At 43.2% G+C, this 23,365-nt stretch overlaps 1 protein-coding gene across 5 annotated transcripts in view; it reads right to left on the bottom strand.

Annotated features, from left to right (window-relative positions):
* The window catches only part of TBC1D14 (TBC1 domain family member 14), a 98,756-nt gene extending 83,969 nt beyond the window's left edge, over nucleotides 1–14,787 (bottom strand). Inside the window, exons 1-3 of one of the 5 annotated variants that reach the window (XM_045018565.1) lie at nucleotides 14,625–14,787; nucleotides 5,305–5,459; nucleotides 2,018–2,753 (exon numbers count right to left, since the gene is read on the bottom strand). In XM_045018565.1, coding sequence (XP_044874500.1) covers nucleotides 2,018–2,736 — 719 coding nt within the window. In that variant the 5' untranslated portion in view covers nucleotides 2,737–2,753; nucleotides 5,305–5,459; nucleotides 14,625–14,787. Of the gene's footprint in view, nucleotides 1–2,017; nucleotides 2,754–5,304; nucleotides 5,460–14,208; nucleotides 14,601–14,624 lie in introns of those variants that run through there. The other 4 variants (XM_045018563.1, XM_045018564.1, XM_045018562.1 and 1 more) reach the window with 4 other exon arrangements.
* Between the last annotated feature and the right edge of the window lie 8,578 nt (nucleotides 14,788–23,365).

The following is a 23,365-nucleotide window of genomic DNA, read 5'->3' as shown; positions in this document are numbered from 1 at the left end:
ATGGTGAGAGAACCTTGGTTAGTACTGTAACCAAAGAGAATCAAACTTTCTTTAGCAAAATAAACTACAGAGCACCAGTGCAAAACAAGATTAAAATCTATTTAAATCAAGGTTTCCCCACTTGCTGATTTTAATCATTTTAATGTAAGGGCTTGTCTACACTTACATTTTATAGCACCCTAACTTGCTGGCTCAGGGGGGTGAAAAATCACCCCCCCCCCCCCGAGCGCAGCAAGTTTGAGTGCTTTAAAGCATTAGTGTAGACAGGCTCCGAGCACTGGGAGCCACGCTTGCAGCGCTCAGAGCTATTCCCCTCATGGAGGTGGATTATCCAGAAGCGCTGGGAGAGCTCTCTACCACACTCGCACTTCAAAGCGGGAATGCTCCCGTGGCAGCACTTTGAAGTTTCAAGTGTAGACATACCCATATTGGAGTACTCAAATATACTGGAACTTCAAAATTATTTTATTGTTAAGACATTGTTCTCTAAGCTGCCATTTAGCGGTCAGTTTAATAGTTCTAAATCAACAGCTTTTGTTTCTTTTTCCCCTCCATTAAGACACTCTTTCAGAGAAGTAACAGAAATGATTGTTCTGTCAGTGTTTCATCAGTCTTTTCTTTCGGCAAATAGAGAAGTTTAAATAAAGAAGAGTAAGTGGTTCATTGAAATAATCCGATAGGCAAAACTGGCTTTTTATAGCTAAAGCTGCAGAACACAGAAACTACCACCAAACAATAACTGATTTGAATTCTACACCATACTAGACAACTTGCTTCAAAAATGTATTTAAACTGATATTTCTTATCAAGCAAGTAGAGCTAGTACAGAAAAATCATCATGTGTTCCATTAAACAAAAGAATTATTTAAGATGGCACATGACTTTTTTGGGTACTAGCTCTACTTGCTTGATAAGAAATATCAGTTTAAATACATTATTTTTAATGTAGGAAGCCAGGGCAGCCTTTCAGAAATGTAACTGCTTCAGTGATGCCCCAGATGTTGCCATTTCAATAAATAAGTGCTCAAGTTCCACATTCTAACTCTGGTCTCGGCATTTTCCCATTATAAAGACACAAGTGAGTGAGATGGTTAACGGTATTGTTTCCTAATCTTGATAGCAAGGATGATTAGTTTAAACACCACTGGTCATAAGGTTATGATTTTGTCATGGCTATTTTTAATAAAAGTCATGGACAGGTCACAGGCAATAAACAAAAATTCACAAAAGCCCACCATGACTTTTACTAAAATCATCATAGGAGTGGGGGCTGACCACTGGGGAGACTAACGCCTGAGCCTTGTGCGGGAGGGGTGGGGCTGAAGCTGAAGAAGTCATGGAGGTTCATTAAAGTCATGGAATCCATGACCTCCGTGACTAAATCATATCCTGAGTCATTTGTCACCTTATCAGTGAACTGATAACCTTAAGTCAAACAAAATAAAGTCTAAATATTTGTCAAACACTTTAAGTGGAATGTGTTTACATTTAATATTAATAAACTACTTAGCACTGCTAGAACATTTTCTATCCCTAGACCTCCAAGTGCTTTACAACAGTAGGCAAGTATCCTCTTAATCTAGCTGACAGGGAAACCAAGACATATGATGTTTAGTGACTTACCCAAGGTCATACAGTAAGTCAATGGCAAAGCCAGGAAGAAAATCCAGATCTCCTGGGGTCCATTCAGAGCCCTTTCCCCCAGAACCTTGCTTCCCCCCTTTAAACACAGCTGGAAAGAAGAGTTCCACCTTCATTCACTTCATGTGCAGAGTTCAAGCTTCTGTGGATCCCAACCACAGAGCACAGAATTTTAACCACTGCAGTGTGTCAGCCATGCGCAGCTCTGGCCTACTCAGGCAGAGCAGAAAGATGGCACTAATCTTGATACCCAGAGGAACTAGAATTGTTAGCTGAAGGTGTAACTCCTTACCATAAAACCCCTTAAGCACCTCCTAGACCCCAATACATAGTCAGAACGCTTTAACTTTTTTCTTAAATATCAAAATCCAATTACCTGGCAAAGAAGCTAGAGAAGGGTCCCAATATTTTCAACTTACTGTCCACATCTGCTTCTTGACAATACGCCTGCTGGCTTTGATCATTGGTCTCCTTAGTGGAATTCAATGCAACATCTGAAAACTGCACTTCATCAGTCTCCAGGGTCACTATTGCACTTGAGCTGCTTGTGACCATGAAGTCCAAAATGTCCTCATTGCTAACAGATAAAGTTGTTGACAGTTCTGTGCTGAGACTAGACACACTACAGACTGAGATATCATCACTTCGGTTCAGAGCTTTGGAAGTTGGACTGTATAGTTTCACCGTGTCATATCCGGTTCTTGGAAAAGTTGAGGACTTTCGTACACTGTGTTCATGTTCAGCATCCAAAGAAAGTGGAGGCACATAAGACAGCAGCATGCATGCACTCTGAAAAGTTCTCTCAGGCATGATTTCTGACTCAGACTGTTTTCTCTTCACATTTAACACACTGCAGTGAACAGGCTCCGGATTCCCTATTTCTAGAATTGGAATACCAGAATCTACAGATTTAAGGCTATGGCTATCTTCTAAAGAACTAGAGTGCTGGCTAGGTCCATACTCAGGCAAAGAGTGTGCTCTTGGGGCCCTTGAATTCAAGTTTTGAAGATTCTGGATACTGTTGCCCACTTTGGTGTCCAGAATTCCCATCAAGCTCAAACCATTTAAGGAGTTGGATACATTTACATCAGTCATCTTGGTCCAATTGGTAACTAGTAAAAGGAAAGAACAGTTTGTTTTTATTAAACACTTCAAAAAGTCTCTTATTAAAGAACTAATTACTATCATGTAGCTGTCACACAGTACCTAGGGAAAAATCATACACAAAGAATAAAACCAAGTAACTGAGGTAGAGAGGCACTGGTAACTGAATCATATGTTAGTTACAACGTAAAGCACTTTGTTTATAACAACTTAGGTTACTAGAAGTGAACATGTTTTTCCTTAAAAACTAAGTCCTTGTCATTACTTATAGTCTTTACTCTGTATATTTCTCTCAGCATGTAAAGTGAAAATTCAACATTGTCAGTTTCACTTTCAGTGCTTCCATGATGGGGATTTCAAAAGAGATGTTTTCAATGGACTCTTAAGATGTCAAGAAAGCTTCACAGTGACACAGGAGCACCACTTAGTTAAGTTCCATCACAACATCAGTATAAACTGGACCTTTTCAATTCTCTCAGATCAACGTACACAAACTGATTTCTTTTAAATTTGGTATGCCACAGGAGGGTGCAGGAGATCTAAATTTGGAGTCAGTTGAGATCTATGGGTTCTGGAGATATATGCCTCTCTCCCCTAGCCATTTTTTCAAAAAGCTTCTTGGCAGGATTTTTGTTTTTTCCCCAGAGCTAAAGATCAAACTATTTACGTGATCTGAGTCAGAATGGTCTCAAACTGTCAAGTTTTACCCAAGGTAGTGCATGGCACCCACTAAGTCTTCAGGGGAACAAATTTGAGACTATTTAGGGGAAAAAAATATTGTTTTGTTTTTTTTACACTGCACAGGCACCATTACAGAAAAACAGCTGGAGGGTTTCCTATTGATGGTCGTGAACTCACCCTTCTTTAACATATCTAAGGATAAATTAACCCACCTAAGACAAAAGGAATTTTGAACAGAGTGGCTGGAGGTTGCTGCAATTTGAGAGTCATGGGTGGCTATTTAGTTGGGGGAGGAGGGGTGTAATCAAAGTATTTTGGGGGCAGAAAGAGATTTGAATCTTTCCTGGGAGAAGGTATTGGGGGTGGAGAAGAGGTGTCTGGGGCTGCAGCAAAGGTAAAAGGATTATGTGGCCAGATGGATGAATAGATAGGCGAGAGAGGTTGGGAACTGAGGGATGAGGGAGGCATGGCACTCCCTACCTGTGACAGTGCACCACCAATCCCCTACATACTCCAAAACACACCTTTACCAAGACTACCTAACTACTGCCTCCACCACTTAACTTAGGTGCACCTAAGGACTTGTCTACACTGGCACTTTACAATGCTGCAACTTTCTCACTCAGGGGTGTGAAAAAACACCCCCATGAGCGCTGAAAGTTTCAGCGCTGTAAAGTGTCAGTGTAGACAGAGTACCCAGTGCTGGTAGCTATTCCCCTTGTGGAGGTGAGTTTTTTTTAGAGCACGGGGAGAGCACTGCCGCAGCAGCACTTTAATGTTGTCAGTGAAGACATGCCCTAACATACTGACTGCACCTAGAGTATATGCAAATAAATTACCACTGGTTACTGCCAGCTCCAAGGAAACAGCAGGAAGGTATGCGTATGCAATCTCCCTACAACTTTCTGTCTTTTAATAGCATTAGATTGAATCCTGTAGGTGAGAGTGAATGGGTTGTACAAGCTTCTCAGCTCCTTTGCCAACCTCACAGTTGCTAAAGTGAGGGCAGGTCTACACTGGGGGGGGAGGGGGGAATTGATCTAAGATACGCAACTTCAGCTACGTGAATAGCATAGCTGAAGTCGAAGTACCTTAGATCGAATTACTTACCGTCCTCACGGCGCAGGATCGACGTCTGCGGCTCCCCATGTCGACTCCGCTACCACCGTTCTCATTGGTGGAGTTCCGGAGTCGACAGGAGCGCGTTCGGGGATCAATGTATCGCGTCTAGATGAGACGCGATATATCGATCCCCGAGAAATCGATTGCTACCCGCCGATCCGGCCGGTAGTGAAGACGTACCATGAGAGTAAAGGAATGTGTGTTAATGGGGCATAGCTAAGGTTGCATGCTCAATTCAATGTTCTGCATGGGGATGACATACTACCAAGCAATCTTAATGTGTTTTTTGTCCATTGAATATTTATTGGTTTGGGGCAGTTATAAAGCTTTTTTCCCCCACAACATTTACATCTTGGCCCAAATTTAAGCTGCATTCTTCTGTCGATTTCTTGACATCTGCCGGGAAAATATCAACTGTGTGAAGAAATATTTATGCCATTCAACTTAAATTTAACTTATTAAGCAAATCAACTTTATTTCTTTCCAGTCCACCCCGCTTTTATATTTCCCTTAACATGCTGTCATTTAAGTATAGGTCAATACTTAAGGCTTTTCCTGTCTTTTAGAGAGATCATTTGTTTAGTTGCATTTTAAAAAGAACAGTTGTTACTTTAAGAAAATTCCCAAAGTTCTAAAAGCCAACTAAATTTTATACATTCAAATCAACCAATGCATCAACTGGCCATTCCTTTTGCTATAGGACATCATATTTAATAAGCTAATTTGTCAGTTAAAAGAAACAAAAGTGAATATTACCAAGATTGTGGGAATTAACTTGTCCTGTGCTTTCCCCAAGACTTGTTTATTGTGGCTATTTTGTTGTATTTTCAGGGCTTGAAAAGATTAGGCTAGTCCTACTAGCCCAAAGACTAAGGCCTTTGTCTTCCCTTGGAAACAAGCTGTATTCCTACCTTTAAAAAAAAAAAAAAGATAGCTCAAGATAACGAACATGAGGAAAAATACTAGTAAATACAAAACACTCTAGTATTAACTTCTTAACACTGGCCTGGTCTACACCTAAAACTTAGGTACAACTAGCTACATTGCTATGGGATGGGAAAAATTCACATCCCTCTAAGGGCTTGGCTACACTGGAGAGTTGCAGCGCTGTTGGTGGCGGCTTTACAGCGCTGCAACTCACTCACCGTCCACACTTGCAAGGCACATACAGCGCTGTATCTCCCTGGCTACAGCGCTGGCTGTACTCCACCTCTGCCTGGGGAATAACGACTGCAGCGCTGGTGCTGCAGCGCTGGAGTGCCAGTGTGAACAGTGATTAATCTTACTATGCTGTAACTGACCTCCTGAATTTTCCCATAATGCTTTTAGCTAAAGAACTCTCTTTGTTTTGTTATGATGCCTCTCTTTGTTTTGTTGTGAACTCGGGGCTCCCGGAGCTGCTTATCTAAAAAACAAACACAGCTACTGTTTGCAGAGAATGCAGCAGGCAGGGGGATGAATGTCCACAGCTAGTGTTTGCTTGAGGAGAGAAACAGCACAGCAGGGAGGGGGGAGAGTCTCCGTCAGAGCAGCTGCTTATGTGGTCTGAAGGCTATTTGCATTTAAGAGTGAATAAGGGGTGGGGGAAGTGGTCGGAATTTGCAAGGCAGAGAGCTGACACAGTGTCGGCTCCAAAAATCCACTCTCTCTCTCTCCCCCATGCTCCCTGTCACACTCCACCCCACCCCACTCTTTTGAAAAGCACGTTGCAGCCACTTGAACGCTGGGATAGCTGCCCATAATGCACCACTCCCAACACCGCTGCAAATGCTACAAATGTGGCCACACTGCAGCGCTGGTAGCTGTCAGTGTGGCCACACTCCAGCGCTTTCCCTACACAGCTGTACGAAGACAGCTTTAACTCCCAGCGCTGCACACCTGCAAGTGTAGCCAAGCCCTCTGACATATTAAGCTGATCTAAGCCCTGGTGTATACACTGCTAGATTGACAGAAAAATTATTCCATTAACGTAGCTACCACCTCCACAGGGTGGATTTACTATAGTGATGGGAAAGCGACTCCCATGGCTGTATCAAGTGTCTACACTATAGCCACAGAGCTGCAGTGCCACAGCTGCGCCAGTGCTTATACACTAGACCAGGGGTCTGCAACCCACGGCTCCGGAGCCGCATGCGGCTCTTCAGCCTCCTTGTTGTGGCTCCCTTCGGCCTTGACAAAAGAAAAAAAAAAAGAAAAAAAAAGAATAACGGTTATTTATTAATTTAATTTTTATTTATATATTTTATTTTTGTTTATTTTGTTGCACAGTTATCTTGGAGTTCGAGGTGATACTTTAACATCGAATTTTTAAAAAGTTTTTATAATTTGTCAATTAAAATATGCGTCACATCCACGTCTATAGCCCTCGCCTTTACCTGCAGGCGGCTTCTTGAGTGTGCGACCCCCGCGGTAAGCTAACCATGAATACATCACAAAAAAGAAAAATCTCAGAAGAAAATAGAGAGTTTAATTCTGCATGGACAGATTCCTTTGCCTTCACTGCCAACGACGCTGGCTTACCTGTGTGCTTGATATGTGGCGAGAAATTAGCAAACAACAAAAAATGTAACGTTGAAAGACATTTTCAAAACAAGCACTCAGCATTTTCTGAAAAGTACCCAACTGAAGATGGGCGAAAGAGAGCGATTTCAGAACTACTACGGAAAGTTGAGCAGAGCAAACATACTTTCAAGAAGTGGATCAACTCTCCAAACTCAACTACAGCTGCTAGTTTTGTGACAGCTCATGAGATCGTAAGGAGGGGGAAGCCGTTCACAGACGGAGAATACATGAAAGAATCGTTCATAAAAATATCAGAGCGTCTATTCTCCGAATTCAAAAACAAACAGGAAATTATTCAGAAAATTAAAGAAATGCCTCTCTCTGCAAAGACCGTCAAGGACAGGACCATTAAAATGGCAACAAACATCACCAGTAAGCAAATTGATGACATCAATTCAGCTCAAGCATATTCAATTGCCTGTGATGAGTCAAGTGATGTAAACGATATTGAGCAGACAGCACTGTTATGCAGATATGTGAACTCTGATGGGCCGCAGGAAGAACTGATTGAACTCATACCGCTAAAGGGCCAAACGCGGGGACAGGACATTTGTGAGGCTGTTTTGAGTTGTCTAAAAGCCAAAGGAATAAACACCACTCACCTGGTGTCAGTGTCTACTGATGGTGCACCCAGTATGAGAGGAGCACAGAAGGGCTTTGTGAATTTACTTCAAAAGTCGCTGAATCGAGAGCTGATGACGTTTCACTGCATCTTGCACCAAGAAGCACTGTGCACTCAAACATTCCCCCCTGAATGTGTGGAAGTGATGAACTGCGTTATTAAGATAGTGAACAAAATAATTGCAAACGGGTTAAACCACCGACAGTTTTGTTCATGGTTAGATGAAGTCGAGAGCGCATATTTGGATCTCCTGCTGCACAACAGAGTTCGGTGGCTGTCAAGGGGAGACGTGCTGAAACACTTCGCTGCTTGTCTGGAACATGTGAAAACCTTCTTGGAAAGCAAAGGCCTCAGCTATCCCGAACTGGGAGACCTCGATTGGCTGGAAAAGTTTTATTTCATGGTGGATATGATGTCACTTAAACACGCTGAATAAAAATCTCCAGGGAAAGGGAAGCACGGCCCTGCAGTTGCTGGAGGATGTTCTGGCGTTTGAGCGCAAGATGACAGTGTTTGCCAGAGATGTACAGAGAGGTAAGCTCTCTCACTTCCCCTCCCTGAGAGAGTTCAAAGAAGAGAACAATCACATAAATTGTGATTATTTACACCGTGCAATTATGGCAATGCAAGCTGCATTTGGAGAAAGATTCAGCGAGTTCAGAAAGGAAAAAAAACACTCTGTCCTTCCCTGTCACACCGCTGGACATCGACCCATCCCTGCTGAACATATCCGCATTCACAGGGATAAGTCAGCCCGATCTTGAAATTGAACTGGCCGACATAGCGGATAAAAACTTATGGGTGTCCAAGTTCAAAAGCCTGACAGCGGATCTCGAAGAAGTCGCCCGTCAGAAGGCCACTCTCGCTAAAGAGCACAAATGGAATGATATTGAAAACCTCCCCAAACCCAACAAACTTGTTTTTGAAACATGGAGTGCCATTCCCAACACGTATATGAACATGAAAAAGTATGCATTTGGAGTCCTGTCCATCTTTGGCTCAACATACTTATGCGAGCAAGTTTTCTCGAGCATGAACTTCATAAAGTCCAAATATCGCTCCCGACTCACAAATGAGAGCCTACAGTCCTGTGTGAAGATCAAAGTCACATCTTACAGCCCCGACATAGGGAAGATCAGCATCGAGCTTCAGAAACAGAAGTCACATTAAACAGGTGAGAACACTAGCATTTAATAGGCTATTATTATTCAGAAAAACACATTTATTTCAGACCTGGAGCTGATGTAGTTTTTTATTGTATATTCAGGTGCTTCGGTTGATTGCTGGCCGAGAAAGAAACCCGAAGAGGATGAGAGCACACTGAAATGGACTTGTCAAAAAACATTCCTAATTTTATGTTTACTTTTTTAAAACTGCTAAGCTGCAACTATATGTTTTTTTATATTAAAGTGGGCTACGTTTTATTTTAATTTTACACAAATACGGGAAGGACTCAAAAAGGCCTGCATAGTTCAGTGTTTAATTTATTTCAAAGTAGGCTTACACATGCACACTGCACTTCTGTTTGTTGTATTCTGTTGTTGTAACAGGTAAAATTAAAAAAAGATTAAAACTTTTAAAAGTTTATAAGCAGTGTTATGTTTTGCGGCTCCAAACTATTTTTCTTTAGTGGAAGAGGGGGCAAAATGGCTCTTTTGATAGTAAAGGTTGCTGACCCCTGCACTAGACATACCCACTAGTAATGTATAATAGTACGGATTCCACTCCCTAGTGTTTACCTTGACCTATTAATGTGTGAGAACTACATAGGGCCTTGCCTTCACTAAGATTTTACCTGGAGTTACTACATATCAACACACCTTCTTCCTAACATAGACACACCCTAAAACTAGTAGATAGGATCAAAAAACACATTGCCACACTGCCTCCCACAGTCACATCCTCCGCAATTTAAACAAACAGGGGCTTGGCTACACTTGCCAGTTGCAGCACATTAAAGGAGCCCCACGTGCACTAGCTCACTCCCCATCCACACTGGCAAGGCACATAGAGCGCTCTGACTCCAGGCTAGAGCGCTCCTGGTACTCCACCTCGGCAGGCAGAACAACATTTGATGAGCCTCTGCTGGAGTGCCCCAGTGTCAGTGTAAATGAAGTGTTGCATTTACTGTGCTCTGATCAGCCCCAGGAAATATCCCTCATATGCCCTTTGAAAGCTCCATTTGACAGCCATTATGCTTATCTGTTCTGAGACAAAGCAACCATTACTGTGGAATGCTGTGTGTGTGTGTGTGTGTGTGTGTGTGTGTGTGTGTGTGTGTGTGGCGGGGGGGGGAGGAGGTAGTCTGCTGCTATCTGAACTTACAAGCTCCCTCAAAACCCACTCTCCCCCCCCCCCAATACACACTCCCTGTCACACACCACCACCCCCTTATTTGAAAAGCACATTGCAGCCACTTGCATGCTGGGATAGCTACCACAATGCACTGCTCTCTGTGGCTGTTGCCACGGCAGTGCGCTGTCGGTGTGGACAGACTACAATGCTTTCCCTACTGCACTCTACGAAGGCTAGTTTAACGCAAAGCACACTACAGCTGCAAGTGTAGCCATGCCCTAAGAGTAACACACTGTTTGTATGCTACTAATTGCAACACGTCCAACTTTCTATTTTAATATGTTAAAACTACAAGGACCAGCAACTTAATAGCTGAAAAACAAGTTTATTGAATACATTTGATTAATTTCACTAGTATTCTAGCATTTAACAAGCTATAAAGATGGCTTGATACCACTAAGTAACATTTGTGGATTAAGGTAAGACAATATTTTGATTTTTCTGATATTTATCCGTTCTTTTTTGATCAGCCCTACTTACTTAAATTAGACCCTGGTTTTTTTTAAACTGGTCCCACTTCAATTTTTCTTCTTTTCTAGAATAGATCTTCACTATCTGTTCTTCTCTTCCCTACATTCTTAGTCTCATCTCATCTATATATTAGGTTTCTCCTTATTTCTCAGCACAAAAGTTTCTCCTTAGCATGTACACACACATTTTCGCCTTTAATTAACAAATCAAATTTTAACTCAGACTCATCCATGTAGCTACACTATACTGAGAAACTTAACCAGACACCTGAAAGCTAAATGACTAAACCTACTAACCGTAGACCAACATGAATGGTCCCCTTGTCCAGGGCAAAACTCACATGATCAACCCTCTCCCCCAATTCTGCTGGGAAATGAGGAAGGCACTGGGATTCCAGGAGTAGCACTGACACTATACTCTGCCTTGAATTCTCTCTCCCCGTCTTTAACAACAAACAACAACAAAAACATAGCATTCTGACTAGCTGATCTGATACATGTGAAGCTCCTCCTTCCCTTTCCCCCAACATCACCCATATTTTGGTCACTCTCTCTCTGATTCCCTCTCCTACCTTGGTAGAAAATTTCTGTTATTTCACCACTCCACAAGCCTCACTATTCTACCCTTCCCTCAACTTTCTGCAGTATGTCCCCCAATCTATGTGTTTAAGCCCTCTTCCCCAATGAATAACTCCAAATGTCTGCCTCTGCTGCTGCTGTTTAGTGCTTTCTCAAGCAGCAGCAAAGTGAAAGTGACCTGTTACTCCAGTTTCACTGCAGTTTTATCATTTGGTTCTTCTCAGGATACTTACAAATAAATGTCCTTGCTGAAAACAAGAGAACACAGTAGCTCAAGAGGCTGATGAACCGTTTTCAAATGGTAAATTGATTCTTAGAGAAATCAAAGTAGGTTAGCACAGCACAATTGTTCTCACTTGGTTCAAAACTTTCTTTATGCAGGAAACATAACAGGAAGAGTTGCTTTAAATATGCAATCTGCAAATGCAGAAGTACGTACAACTACAATTTTCTTTAATGTTTTATACAGCAGAAAGCTACAGAACGTCATATTTGCTGTACAATATATAAATTAAAGCAACAGACAGTATCCAATTGTCAGTTAAAAAAAAACACAACACACATTGCCTGTGCCCAGACCAGGTTATTTGTTTGCTTTAATATAGTGAAAGGATATTTGTTTTCTGGGTCTGATAAAGCATCTGGAAATTGATACTGACAATTCCAAGGGTTGTTGCTAATGCTACTCCCAATACTGACTTTATCCCTAATTCGTTTATGATCAGCATGGCAAACTGTTAGGGCTACATCTCATTACAAGTCTAGTTCTCCCATGCCATACACTGCAAATGTAACAGTTTTACTGTTGAACAAGACAATTCTTATAGCAATGCAACATCTCATTAAATAGTAGCCTACTGGTTAAAGCAGGAAGCATGCAGTCATGTCTTTTGGGTTCACTAGTCCTAGCTCTGCCACAGATTTGCTTTGCAACTCTGGGAAAGTGACTTAACTTTCTTGTTTTGACCCCCATCCCTAATTTACAGAACAGGGTTCATATTTTCCTAGTGGTACTCAAAGAATTAATGTTTGTATATTGCTCTGGGAGCCCCTAAGAACTACACAGAGCTTGGGTCATCTTGCATAGTCACCTCCATTAATCCTGCCTGAAAAATAAATGACTACTATATTTTAGGACCAATACAATCTTTGAACAGCAAAGTGGTTAAGTTATATTTTCCTCTAAGACAGTGGTTCTCAAACTTTTGTACTGGTGACTCCTTTCATATAGCAAGCCTCTGAGTGCGACCCCCCCCTAAATTAAAAACACTTTTTCATATATTTAACACCATAAATGCTGGAGGCAAAGCAGGGTTTGGGGTGGAGGCTGACAGCTCACAACCTCCCAGGTAATAACCTTGCAACCCCCTGAGGGGTCCCAACCCCCCAGTTTGAAAACCCCTCCTCTAAGAGCTTCAGAAACACTTGTTAGGCAAATGGCAGTAGTATGTTTCACTAAGTATGTCAGATTCATGTACATAGTGTTAGAAATCTCTACTGCAAATGATTTCAGCATACATTTAAACTGTGTAAAAGGAAATCACTATGCATGAAAAGCATGACATTTTGGGCAAACAGAACGTAAAAGCAGATCTGGAGGAAAACAGGTAAATACCACAGCACTGCCAGTAACAAAAAATTCCTTTAACTTGAATATAAGTTGTCTCGGATACATTCATCACTGCAAAAACGTTAATGGAAGAAACTTAGGATTTTTTCCATTTAAAAAAAAAGTAAGTAATTTTTAAACTCTGCCACCACAGCCAAACCCCTCCCTCACAAACCAGCTTGCTATTGAGCAACACTCCATGAACTTTTACAAGTCCAGCTAAGGGTTGGAGAAAGGGGTAGTAAGCACAGGTTTTTAAATGACTTAAAACTATTTCCCCCTTTTCCCTCATGTCAAATAATTTAAATGAATCAGTGTTATAATAAACCTCTGTTCTAAGAATAATGTACAGCTCTTTCCAATAATATTGAAAACAAATATAAGGCCATGTCAAATTGGCAGTACTCTATCATAAGAGACCACTTTAACAATATCCCATGCACTCTCTAGTACTGTGCCATTTCCCTGAGTCTTTGAAGCCCAATTGAGCTTGTGGAAAACCACTGTTTCCATATGACAGGGTTCAAACTGGATCCGTATTTTTAGTTTTGCCACTTCAAAAAACAACAACAAAAAACAAGAACGTTTTTGAAAAGGGTTGCATGAAAAATTCAGAAAATTGAACAATTTTTCATAACACTATTTGTTTTACCATTTTGACCCCCAAAAAAGTTTTGTCTGAAATGGTTTCGAGCAGCTGTATCAACTAGTTCTCTCTCTTCCCCCACTTCCCCCTTGCTAACTGAAAACAACAACTGAGGAGCGCCAGAAGGTACCTCACCCAGCGGCCTGAGAGAACCTGGGAAGTATAAAAAACAAAACCGAGAAGTCCTTGTGGCACCTTAGAGACTAACAAAGTTATGTGGGCTTAAGCTTTTATGGGCTAGAACCCACTTCATCAGATGTATGAAGTGAAAAATACTGGAGCAGGTATAAATACATGAATTTTTCACTTCATACATCTGATGAAGTGGGTTCTAGCCCATGAAAACTTATGCCCAAATACATGTGTTAGTCTCTAAGGTGCCACAAGGACTCCTCGGTTTTTTTTGCTGAGACAGACTAACAGGGCTACACTGAAATCCGGGAAGTCTGACTCTCAAGCGAAAACAGAGGGGACAGTGGGTGGCTCCCCGAGCTGGCTCCTCACGGGCCCGGCTGACAAACCCAAGCCCCTCCCATCCAGGCTTGGAGGCAGGCAGAGAAATCGCCGAGCACTCGGCGGGGTCCTGCCGAACCAGCCCGGGGGGAGTTTCGCAGCGGCACATTGCGGTGGCCTTTCCCGCAGAGCCGCCGTCAAGCAGCCCTGACTGGCCGCCGCTCCTGGCCATGCCGCCAGGTTCCCACGGCCGGGCTGGCAAGCAGCACAGGTGCCACCGCACGTCTCCCCTCCAGCCCCGGGCAGCGCCACCCCGGCCCCCGAGCGCCACCAGAGGAGAAAAACTTCCCAGGCTGGACTTTACCTGGGTAGCTCCGCCGCCCATTGGTCTCCTCCAGCCGGGCCATGCCCAGCCCAGCCCAGCCCTCCCCACAGCGGCGGCTGCGGAGCTAGGGGGCAGCCGGGGGCTGGTCCATCCTCCGCCCGGCCCGGGGAGCTCGGCTGCTCAGCGGGGGCGCGGCGCCTCAGCCCCAGCCGGCAGGGAGCCACCCGCGGCGGGGAGCAGGCCCCCCATCCCCGGACACACACACTCAGCCGCCGGGCAACGGGCAGGGGCGCTCGCGCTGCTCGGCAGCTACCACCGGGCTCTTCCGGGAACAGGCACGTTCTAACAGCGCCTCCCCCCTCTGCAGCTGTTCCGCCTTCGCGCCGCTCCCCCTCCGCCGCGGGGGCAGTTTCGGTCTGCTGTTCCGCACACGCGTCTCCTCCCCCGCCGCTGACGCTATTCCTCTCCCCTCTGTGGCGGCTGTTCCCTTTCCAGCCGCTCCTCCCAGCAGCTCAGTGGCCCCGCCCGCCAGCGAGAGAGCGACGGACGGGGAAGCGTTTAACCAGGCGAGACGGAGCTCGCAGAGGGAGGGGGCGGAGCTAGCCGATCCCCGCGGCCGGGTTCTGTACCTGTCCTGAGCAGCTCCGCCCACCGCCATTTTGAATTCTCCGGGGCCGGGGCTGGAGGGCCCCGAGCGAGGGGAGACTAATGGAGCGGCCGAGAGCATAGATCAGCGTGGGCCCCTGGGTTGCTGTGGCTGCCCAGCTGCAAGGGAGGAAGGGGCCTGCGGTGAAGCAGGGAGACCCCGGGCAACTCTGAGGCGAGGAACGCGACCGTCTCTGCGGGTCTGTGTCGCCCGATGGCGATTTGTCAGGGAACCCGCACAGCTGAGAGCAAACGTCAAATTCAGACAGGGGGCGCCCTACCTGGCAGGCCGGGGGAGCCCCAGCGCGGGCACAGCCTGTGACACAAGCCCGTGACACAAGCCCAAAGCGAGGGGCACAAAAAAAACCTAGAATGGAGGGAGAGGCTTTATTTTGGTGTAAAATAAGCTCAAGTTTTTTGGGGGGGATTGGGAGGGGCTTATAAAGTCTTCTCCCAAAAAGTTGGAGATGGAAGCATCTTCCCTCACCACCCCCAGTGAGCTGCGGCCTTCCTGTTGCATAGACACTTAATACAGCCACAGGAGGGGGTTTCAGTTGCTGTTTTTGCGGATACAGACTAACACGGCTGCTACTCTGAAACCTAAATTTGGGTTATTGCTGATTATGTACTCTGTGCATCATATGACTTTAAAAACAAACTGTATCTGTGGATGATCTAAGCACTATACCCAAATGTACAGACACTCTTTTTTCAACATATGTATTAGCGTTAAAATATTTTAATCCACCCCTTTGAAAGGCAGGAGCTAGGTCTACGGAAGAACTTGCCTGTTGCCCTAGCTGGCCCTATGGTGAAGGTTAGGTCAACCTAACTGCATTGCACAGGGCATGAAATTTTTTGCAGCCCTGAGCAGTGTAGCTAGGCTGACCTATGTTTTAGGTGTAGATGGGAAAGCTAAGGGGGAGAGTTTAAGTGACTTGATAACAGAAGTGTTAAGGACCAGATTTGCAAAGGAGCTCAGCCTATTGGGTCCATAGCACCTTTGAAAATCTTACCTGGGTGGTATTTAGGTCCCTAAATGGGAACTAAGCTCTTCTGGAAATCTGGTCTCATCTGTAATGCCAGAAGAGGAACCTCTGGAATTATAAGAACTGTTGGTTCTCGCATTATGTACTTTCCTTCTCTTCCTGTCACCTCTCCCTTTTTTATCCCCACTTCTTCCATCTCCACCCTCTCTCCTCTTTTGATTTCCATCTCTTCACCCCTGTACATTTTGAGGACCATGTGGAAGATGCTATCCATCTGTCTCCATGTTGATAGCAATATAGGTATAGCTCTTAGCATATCGCAGGATCAGACCCCTAACATTTCCTTCCTTTCTCCATGCTGTCATCAATGTAATTACAACACACGCTTGCTTTAGGCTATCGCTACACTGCGAGGCTTTTAGTGACACGGCTGTGCTGCCAAACCATTAAAAGCCACACACACCCCGCGAGTGGCAGGAGGTGTCGGCAGGAGCAAAGCGCTGTTCACACTGGCGCTTTTCAGCCATAAAACTTTTGTCGTTCGGGGTGTGTGTGTGTTTTTTAACACCCCTGAATGACACAAGTTTTGCCGATGAAGTGCCAATGTAGGCAAACCCTAAGTCCCATGTGTAATCAATCAACTGCCAAACCAGTGATCAGGTCTGTCTGTTCTGTTATCTATTAATTAGGGTTTGTCTACACCGACACTTCATTGGCAAATCGTTTGTCATTATTCATGTAGCTGGAGATGCGTAGCATAGGTCAACTTACCACGGTAGTGTAGACATAGCCTGAGTGTGGGAAAGAAGGCACCACAGTTTGACTGTATTTCTAGCAGCAGTCCTTTATTCAGATCTAAGGCTATGTCTACACTACCGCGGTAAGTCAACCTACTCTGCGCAACTCCAGCTATGTGAATAACATAGCTGGAGTCAATGTACCTTAGGTTGTTACCATGGGATCTACACCTCAGGGGGTCGAAGGGAGAAAATCTCCCATTGACTTACCTTACTCTTCTCATCGTGGGTAGAATACAGGGGTCGACTGGAGAGCTATCTGAAGTCGATTTGGTGGGTCTTTACTAGACCCACTAAATCTACCGCCAGTGGATCGATCTCAGAGTGTCAATCCCCACTGTAGTGTAGACCTGCCCTTAGACCAGTTGTAGGGTCACACACTTACTTAGGACTTGTCAACACACAGTTTTTATACAACTTCAATTATATTAGTTTGAAACTAGTATAGTTAAAGCTGTAAAAAACCTTTGTATGGATGCAGCTATACCAGTATTGCTGTGTTTATACCGCTGTAGTTTATTCTCATAAATGTAGGGGAAGAAGCTGTATCGATATAAACACCTATATTATATATACGATACAACTGTGTTCACACTAGGGCTTGTGCCAATATAAGTATTTTGGTAATTAAAACCACTCCTAACCAAAATACTTAAATTGGTACAAAAACTGTCTGTAGACCAGGCCATATGTAAATTTTAATTTGAGTAATTCCATTGACTTCTATTGGCATTACCCATGATTTACCTTGGTGTGAGATCAGAATTTCAGATCACCTTTCCAAGATGAGAGAGCAGAAAACTGAGATGTCAGGGACTTATTTGTTTATTTCATTACATTGTATTGATAATTTTTAAAATTTTGTTTTCACTGATTTTCAGAACTGACACTTTGGGTTAGGATTTTAGGTATGCAGTATTCTTACAGCCATTTAACAAATCTGAATTATAGTCTTGTCTTGAGATGTGTTTACAGTACACTGCACGTAAATCTTAAAATGAGAAAAGAATCATGATCTGTAAACTTTGTGAAATGTTCCTCTCACACTTTCCAACCACAGAATTTTCCCTCTGAACCACAATGTCATCTTTACAGAACAGCATGTATTACTTTAGTTACATTAAGAGAAAGTAAAAGTGAAATGATGTTTTGGATCACTATAAACCTCCTTATGCTCTGCATAAGAGTTAAGAGGAATATCCTTTTCAGTGCACTGACTAACTAATTCCTTGTGTATACATCTGAATGCGTTTACAACTTTGCTTTTTCGGTTTTGTAGCGAGGGGATGAATTGTTCAACTGGAAAAATCTAGTACAATAAATTTTGGTTCATAGTTATTTAATTTACTGGACAGTCTCCTACAAATTAGGTTTAATAATAGAGGAAAAGTCCTGACAATGAGATCTATAAGACTTTGAAATAGTCTCCCAAGAGAAAGATTGAAGTCCAGTCTCTGGAAATACTTGTAATTAGACTAAAGAAAGCAATAGAACAATCCTGTACTAGCACAGTATGGATGAGGGTTGGGATTTTCAACACAGCCTAAGGCAATTAGACATCTAACTCCAATTTGAACAGAGGCATCCAACACCCTTATGCTCCTTGAAAATCTCAACTTGGATGACTTACTGTAAAAGGTCTTTTCCATCTCTGCCCCTCCATCATTTCTTCCCCTTCAGGAAACATATAGCTGCAACAGTATTATTATTTTGTACTGTTTATACTGCAGTAACACCTAAGGATCCCAGTCATGGACCAGGATGCCATTGGGCTAGGCACAGTATAAAAACAGAACAGTTCACTCTCTGCCTCTGAGGTCTTACAAAATTCTTGTCCTGATCAAAGTAAAAGAACCTACTTTTTTTTTGTTATCCATGACATCTGATTTTATTAAGAACTTGGGATAAGGACAATAATTTTCATGGTTGGAGGTAAGCTGTTAGAAAATGTTGACTTTTGAATGTCAGTGGCAAACACTGTTGTGGTTCCCCTCATTTGCAAATAGGATAGCTTTTTTTTCTCAAACGTTTGTATTGGTGACCCCTTTCACACAGCAAGCCTCTTGAGTGCCCCCCCATAAATTAAAAACACTTTTAAATATATTTAACACCATTATAAATGCTGAAGGCAAAGCGGGGTTTGGGGTGGAGGCTGACAGCTCGCGACCCCCTGAGGGGTCCTGACCCCCTTTTGAGAACCCTGATTTATATGTCAATGCTGTATGTGTACTTTTATTACTATACTTTTGTATTACTAAACAGAATCCAAATGGATAAAGTTTCATGACGAAAAATAGTTTCGTGCTATTAGTCCCTGTGGAAATGTGCCATCTCCTCAGCACTAAAAAGGTGAAACATGGCAGATACTTACCAGCTAAGAAAGAGACAAATACAAACAGAAGTTACTGAGCTAGTCTACACTGGCAACGCTGAAGCGCTGCTGTGGCAGCACTTTAATGAGCCTTGTGTGATCACGGTGCAGAGCTGGGAGAGAGCTCTTCCAGCACTCTAAAAAAAATCACCTCCATGAGGGGCATGCTTTTTCATACCCGAGCCAGAACGTTGCGGCACTGAAAATAGCCAGTGTAGACAACCCCTAGTTCTAAAATACCAAGTTTAGGGCTGCAGTCATGCTATGCCGTTGTGCTGCCAAATTTAAAGGGCCAGTCCCAAAAAGGTATTCTGGGAAATAAAGCTTCTGTAAGAGGGCAACCCAATAGTGCAACTTAGAAGGAATCAGCAAATCACTAAATAAATTGTATCTGCTGTTATATCATCTCCTAGCTCAATGGTTCTCAAACTGTCAGAACCCCATCTATAATTTATATGCATACTTTTTTTCCTCATCACTGATACTAGGACAGAGCATCCAAAACCTATCTACAAACAATACTCATATGAGTGGTTTCTTGAATAAGAGCTATTTGCATGTGAGTTTGTATGATAGGGCAATATTTATATGCTTTATTATACTCCTTAAAAATGTCTTTTTGCCCCACGTGTGCAGCATCAGTTACCCAATTCAAGGCTGCTCTATTTAAAGGACCAATTCTACAGTACATCCTCATGCAAACTCCTTTCAAAGTCAATGGAATTTTTCCCTCAGGAAGGTTTGCAGGATTAAGCATTTGGTTTGTAGGTTCATATGACCTTCTAAGCCAACAGCAGGGCACCAGCAATTACCATCTCATGTGAATGTAAGTTAAAATATCCATTAGCCTTTATGATTTATATCCTTCACATTTAACTTGCATTGCTGCAGCCATCTCCTGGGGTCCTAAGAATTACAACCTAACAGCATTCTAATTTATTCTTATTCTATCTTCTATCCTCCCAAACATCATGATTTTTGTTTCATCAATAAGCTTAAATATCTCAAGTCATATTTTATTTTTACCTGTAAACACGTTGTAATAGACGTCTTATCAATAGAAGTCTGATCTTTCAATAATCGACATGCTAGTTAATGGTCTCAGGTTCAAACACTAAAAGCTATTAACTACCTAGGTAGGAAGTGGAGCTGGGAGGTGGCAGAGTGGAGTGGAGTGGCCTGGGACTGTGTCGCTCCGCTTCCCACCGCAGGTGAGTGCAGAGGGTGTCCCTTCCCCAACCTCCCCGCACTGACAGGCGGCGGGAAGCAGGGCAGCCCAGCCCCAGCCAGCTCCACTCCGCCAGCTCCCAGCCATGGTGCTCCACTTCCCGCCGGGCAGGTGAGTGCAGGACCTTTCCCCAGCCACCCCCCAGCGACCCGACTGGGGCCGGAGCGAGGGAAGCAGAGAGGGCTGCTCCTGGCCCCCCGCTAATCCGCAACGCCACTCTGGGACTGTGCGGCCCTCAAAAGTGCCCCTCCACAGCTCCTGCCCCCCAGACCCTGCGGGGGGAGAGCCCTGACTGCCCCCAAGAGCCTCTACCCCTTATCGAGCCCCTCAGCCCCGGCCTGGACCGGCACCCTTAACACGCTGCTCAGAGCAGCGTGTCATTGCTTTACCGCCTTGCATGCAAACCCACCTTATATCAGGTGGCATTATATCGGGGTAGAGGTGTACTTATTCATAGGTGGGATAGGCTCTCTATCACTACTGTGGGTCTCTCTGCCCACCCTTCCCCCTGGGTCTCTGAGGTTCGTTTTGCAGTCTTTTTCCTCCTTCCTTTATCACGGAAGGGTTGAAGGGAGAATGAACTGTATTCAGTCTCCAATGCACACAGCGCCCTCTGCAGAGAAGAGCAGGAAGCAATGCAACATCAGTTACTTCTGCCTCTACATCTTGTGCTAAATTGGGATGAGCTTTGCCAGTGACCTCACGGATGAGAGGAAACAAAGTAGGCTTTGGGGAGGACAGCCAGGAGGGTGAGCCGCTCCCTAGCTAGCTTTCCAGCAAATGAAAGAGCTGAGCACTCCTAGCTCTTTGTTTACCCAGCAAGTGGGTTGCCCAACTGGCAAGTGCCTTAGACTTGCCCTCCTGCTCAATAGGCAGAGATAATATCCTTACTTTCTTTGCAAAGCAGTTTGAGATTTTCAGCGAAAGGTGTCTCTTACATACAAATTATGAATTATACTAAAGGGGTACACAGATGTCTAGAAGAGTTGATGTAATCCATGAAGACATTTGTCTAGTTTAATCACAGGCTACATAAAAAGCACTAGCAAAGTCTGTACAAACTAAAATTTCATACGACTTGTTTATATTGCTCCTTATACCATACACCAAAATGGAAGTACAATATTTAGGACTGGAAGGGACCTCGAGAGGTCATCGAGTCCAGTCCCCCAGTTGATTCATTTTATTACATGGTAAAAATGAGAAAGTAAGCAATTTTTCAGTACTAGTGTGTTGTGACACTTCTGTATTTTGTCTGATTTTGTAAGCAAGTAGTTTTTAAGTGAGGTGAAACTTGGGGTATGCAAGACAAATCAGACTCCTGAAGAGGGTACACTAGTCTGGAAAGGTTGAGACAAAAGTAAACAAGCTAAAGACATCCAAAAGCTGGAGGGAAGGGAGCAATGGTCAAACTCATTCACTGGACTTTGCTTTTAAGGATCACTGCTTGTACAGTGTACCGTACGGTACTGCTTGTACTGATTTGGTCCCGTGGATCAAAAGGTACTTTCCAAAAACCCTTTCCTGTTGACAAAGGCATTTGGTATAAAGATTATACTGAGAATAATTTCTCTGACATTTCCAAAGGGAGGAAAGAATTTCACGCAATTCTTAAGAGCAACTAATAGTTAAGCATCAGCACAGTTGTTTACTGAAAAAAGGCTTATTTGCAGCTAAAGACTATTACAGCTGATGGGAGTGCACATTAAAGTCAATTATAACCAGATGGACCTGACTTGGCACTAAAATGACTAATAGAACTTGCTGTCCATGCAAAATAGAGGTGCTGCTTGTATCACATACTGGAAGGGGAAGTTGACTGTTCATTATATTTGAATGGTTATATAGATTTCTTGATCAAAAGGCCTGGTTGACCAATTTAATACATTTAATAAAACTCCTCTATAATCACAAAAAGAAAATGAACTATTTTTCTAAAACAATTAATGTCTGAAATTACTAGGATTAGATTTTCAATTTGGAAATTATTGCAACCTTTGAAATTAGAGGTAAATGTTGCTAGATGTGTGCAAAGATTTAGCTATATGCTGGACATTGACTTTAGTGGACCTTCATACAGATAAATCTGTGGGAATTGTTTGGAACTCTTTCTCTGAAGTATATGACAGGTTTCAGAGTAGCAGCCGTGTTAGTCTGTATCCGCAAAAAGAACAGGAGTACTTGTGGCACCTTAAAGACTAACAAATTTATTTTAGCATGAGCTTTCGTGAGCTGCAGCTCACTTCTTCGGATGCATAGAATGGAACACACAGACAGGAGATATTTATACATACAGAGAACATGAAAAGGTGGAAGTATGCATACCAACAGGCAGAGTCTAATCAATTGAGATGAGCTATCGTCAGCAGGAGGAAAAAAAAACTTTTTGAAGTGATAATTAAGATGGCCCATAGAAGGTGTGAGGAGAACTTAACATAGGGTTAAATGAATGGTTGGGTCATTACACCAATTGAATCTATTTCCCTATGTTAAGTTCTCCTCACACCTTCTATGGGCCATCTTAATTATCACTTCAAAAAGTTTTTTTTCCTCCTGCTGAGGATAGCTCATCTCAATTGATTAGACTCTGCCTGTTGGTATGCATACTTCCACCTTTTCATGTTCTCTGTATGTATAAATATCCCCTGTCTGTGTGTTCCAGTCTATGCATCCGAAGAAGTGAGCTGCAGCTCACGAAAGCTCATGCTAAAATAAATTTGTTAGTCTTTAAGGTGCCACAAGTACTCCTGTTCTTTTTTCTGAAGTATATGTATTTCCAATACTCAACCTGTTGATTTTGTGGCCACCACAGATTACACCACGATCATCCTTCCAAGAAGTGAAATTTAAGAACAGAGTTACAATTGTTTTCATCTCTATGGATTTAGGTAATTAAGAAAAATGACCAAGACACTGGAACTCTGCAAAACAGGTACCATCAATTAAATACACGTTGTACAGATGTGTGTCACATACCTAACTGTGTATTTTTGTACTATTTCCACACTCTCTAGTACACGAAAGTCAGACTCATTCTGTGTGGAGGGCCAAGTTACACTTTTCATTATGCTGTGTGTGTTAGAGCTGCTGTTAGAACTTAGGGCATATAATACCCATCATCTACAGAAGATTTCCTACTGGAATCAGTGAAAATGAAGCCATTTAG

The sequence above is a fragment of the Mauremys mutica genome, chromosome 5 (genome assembly GCF_020497125.1).
Source record: "Mauremys mutica isolate MM-2020 ecotype Southern chromosome 5, ASM2049712v1, whole genome shotgun sequence".
In the NCBI taxonomy this organism is placed as follows: Eukaryota; Metazoa; Chordata; order Testudines; family Geoemydidae; genus Mauremys; species Mauremys mutica.
This window is presented reverse-complemented; position numbering and strand designations above follow the sequence as displayed.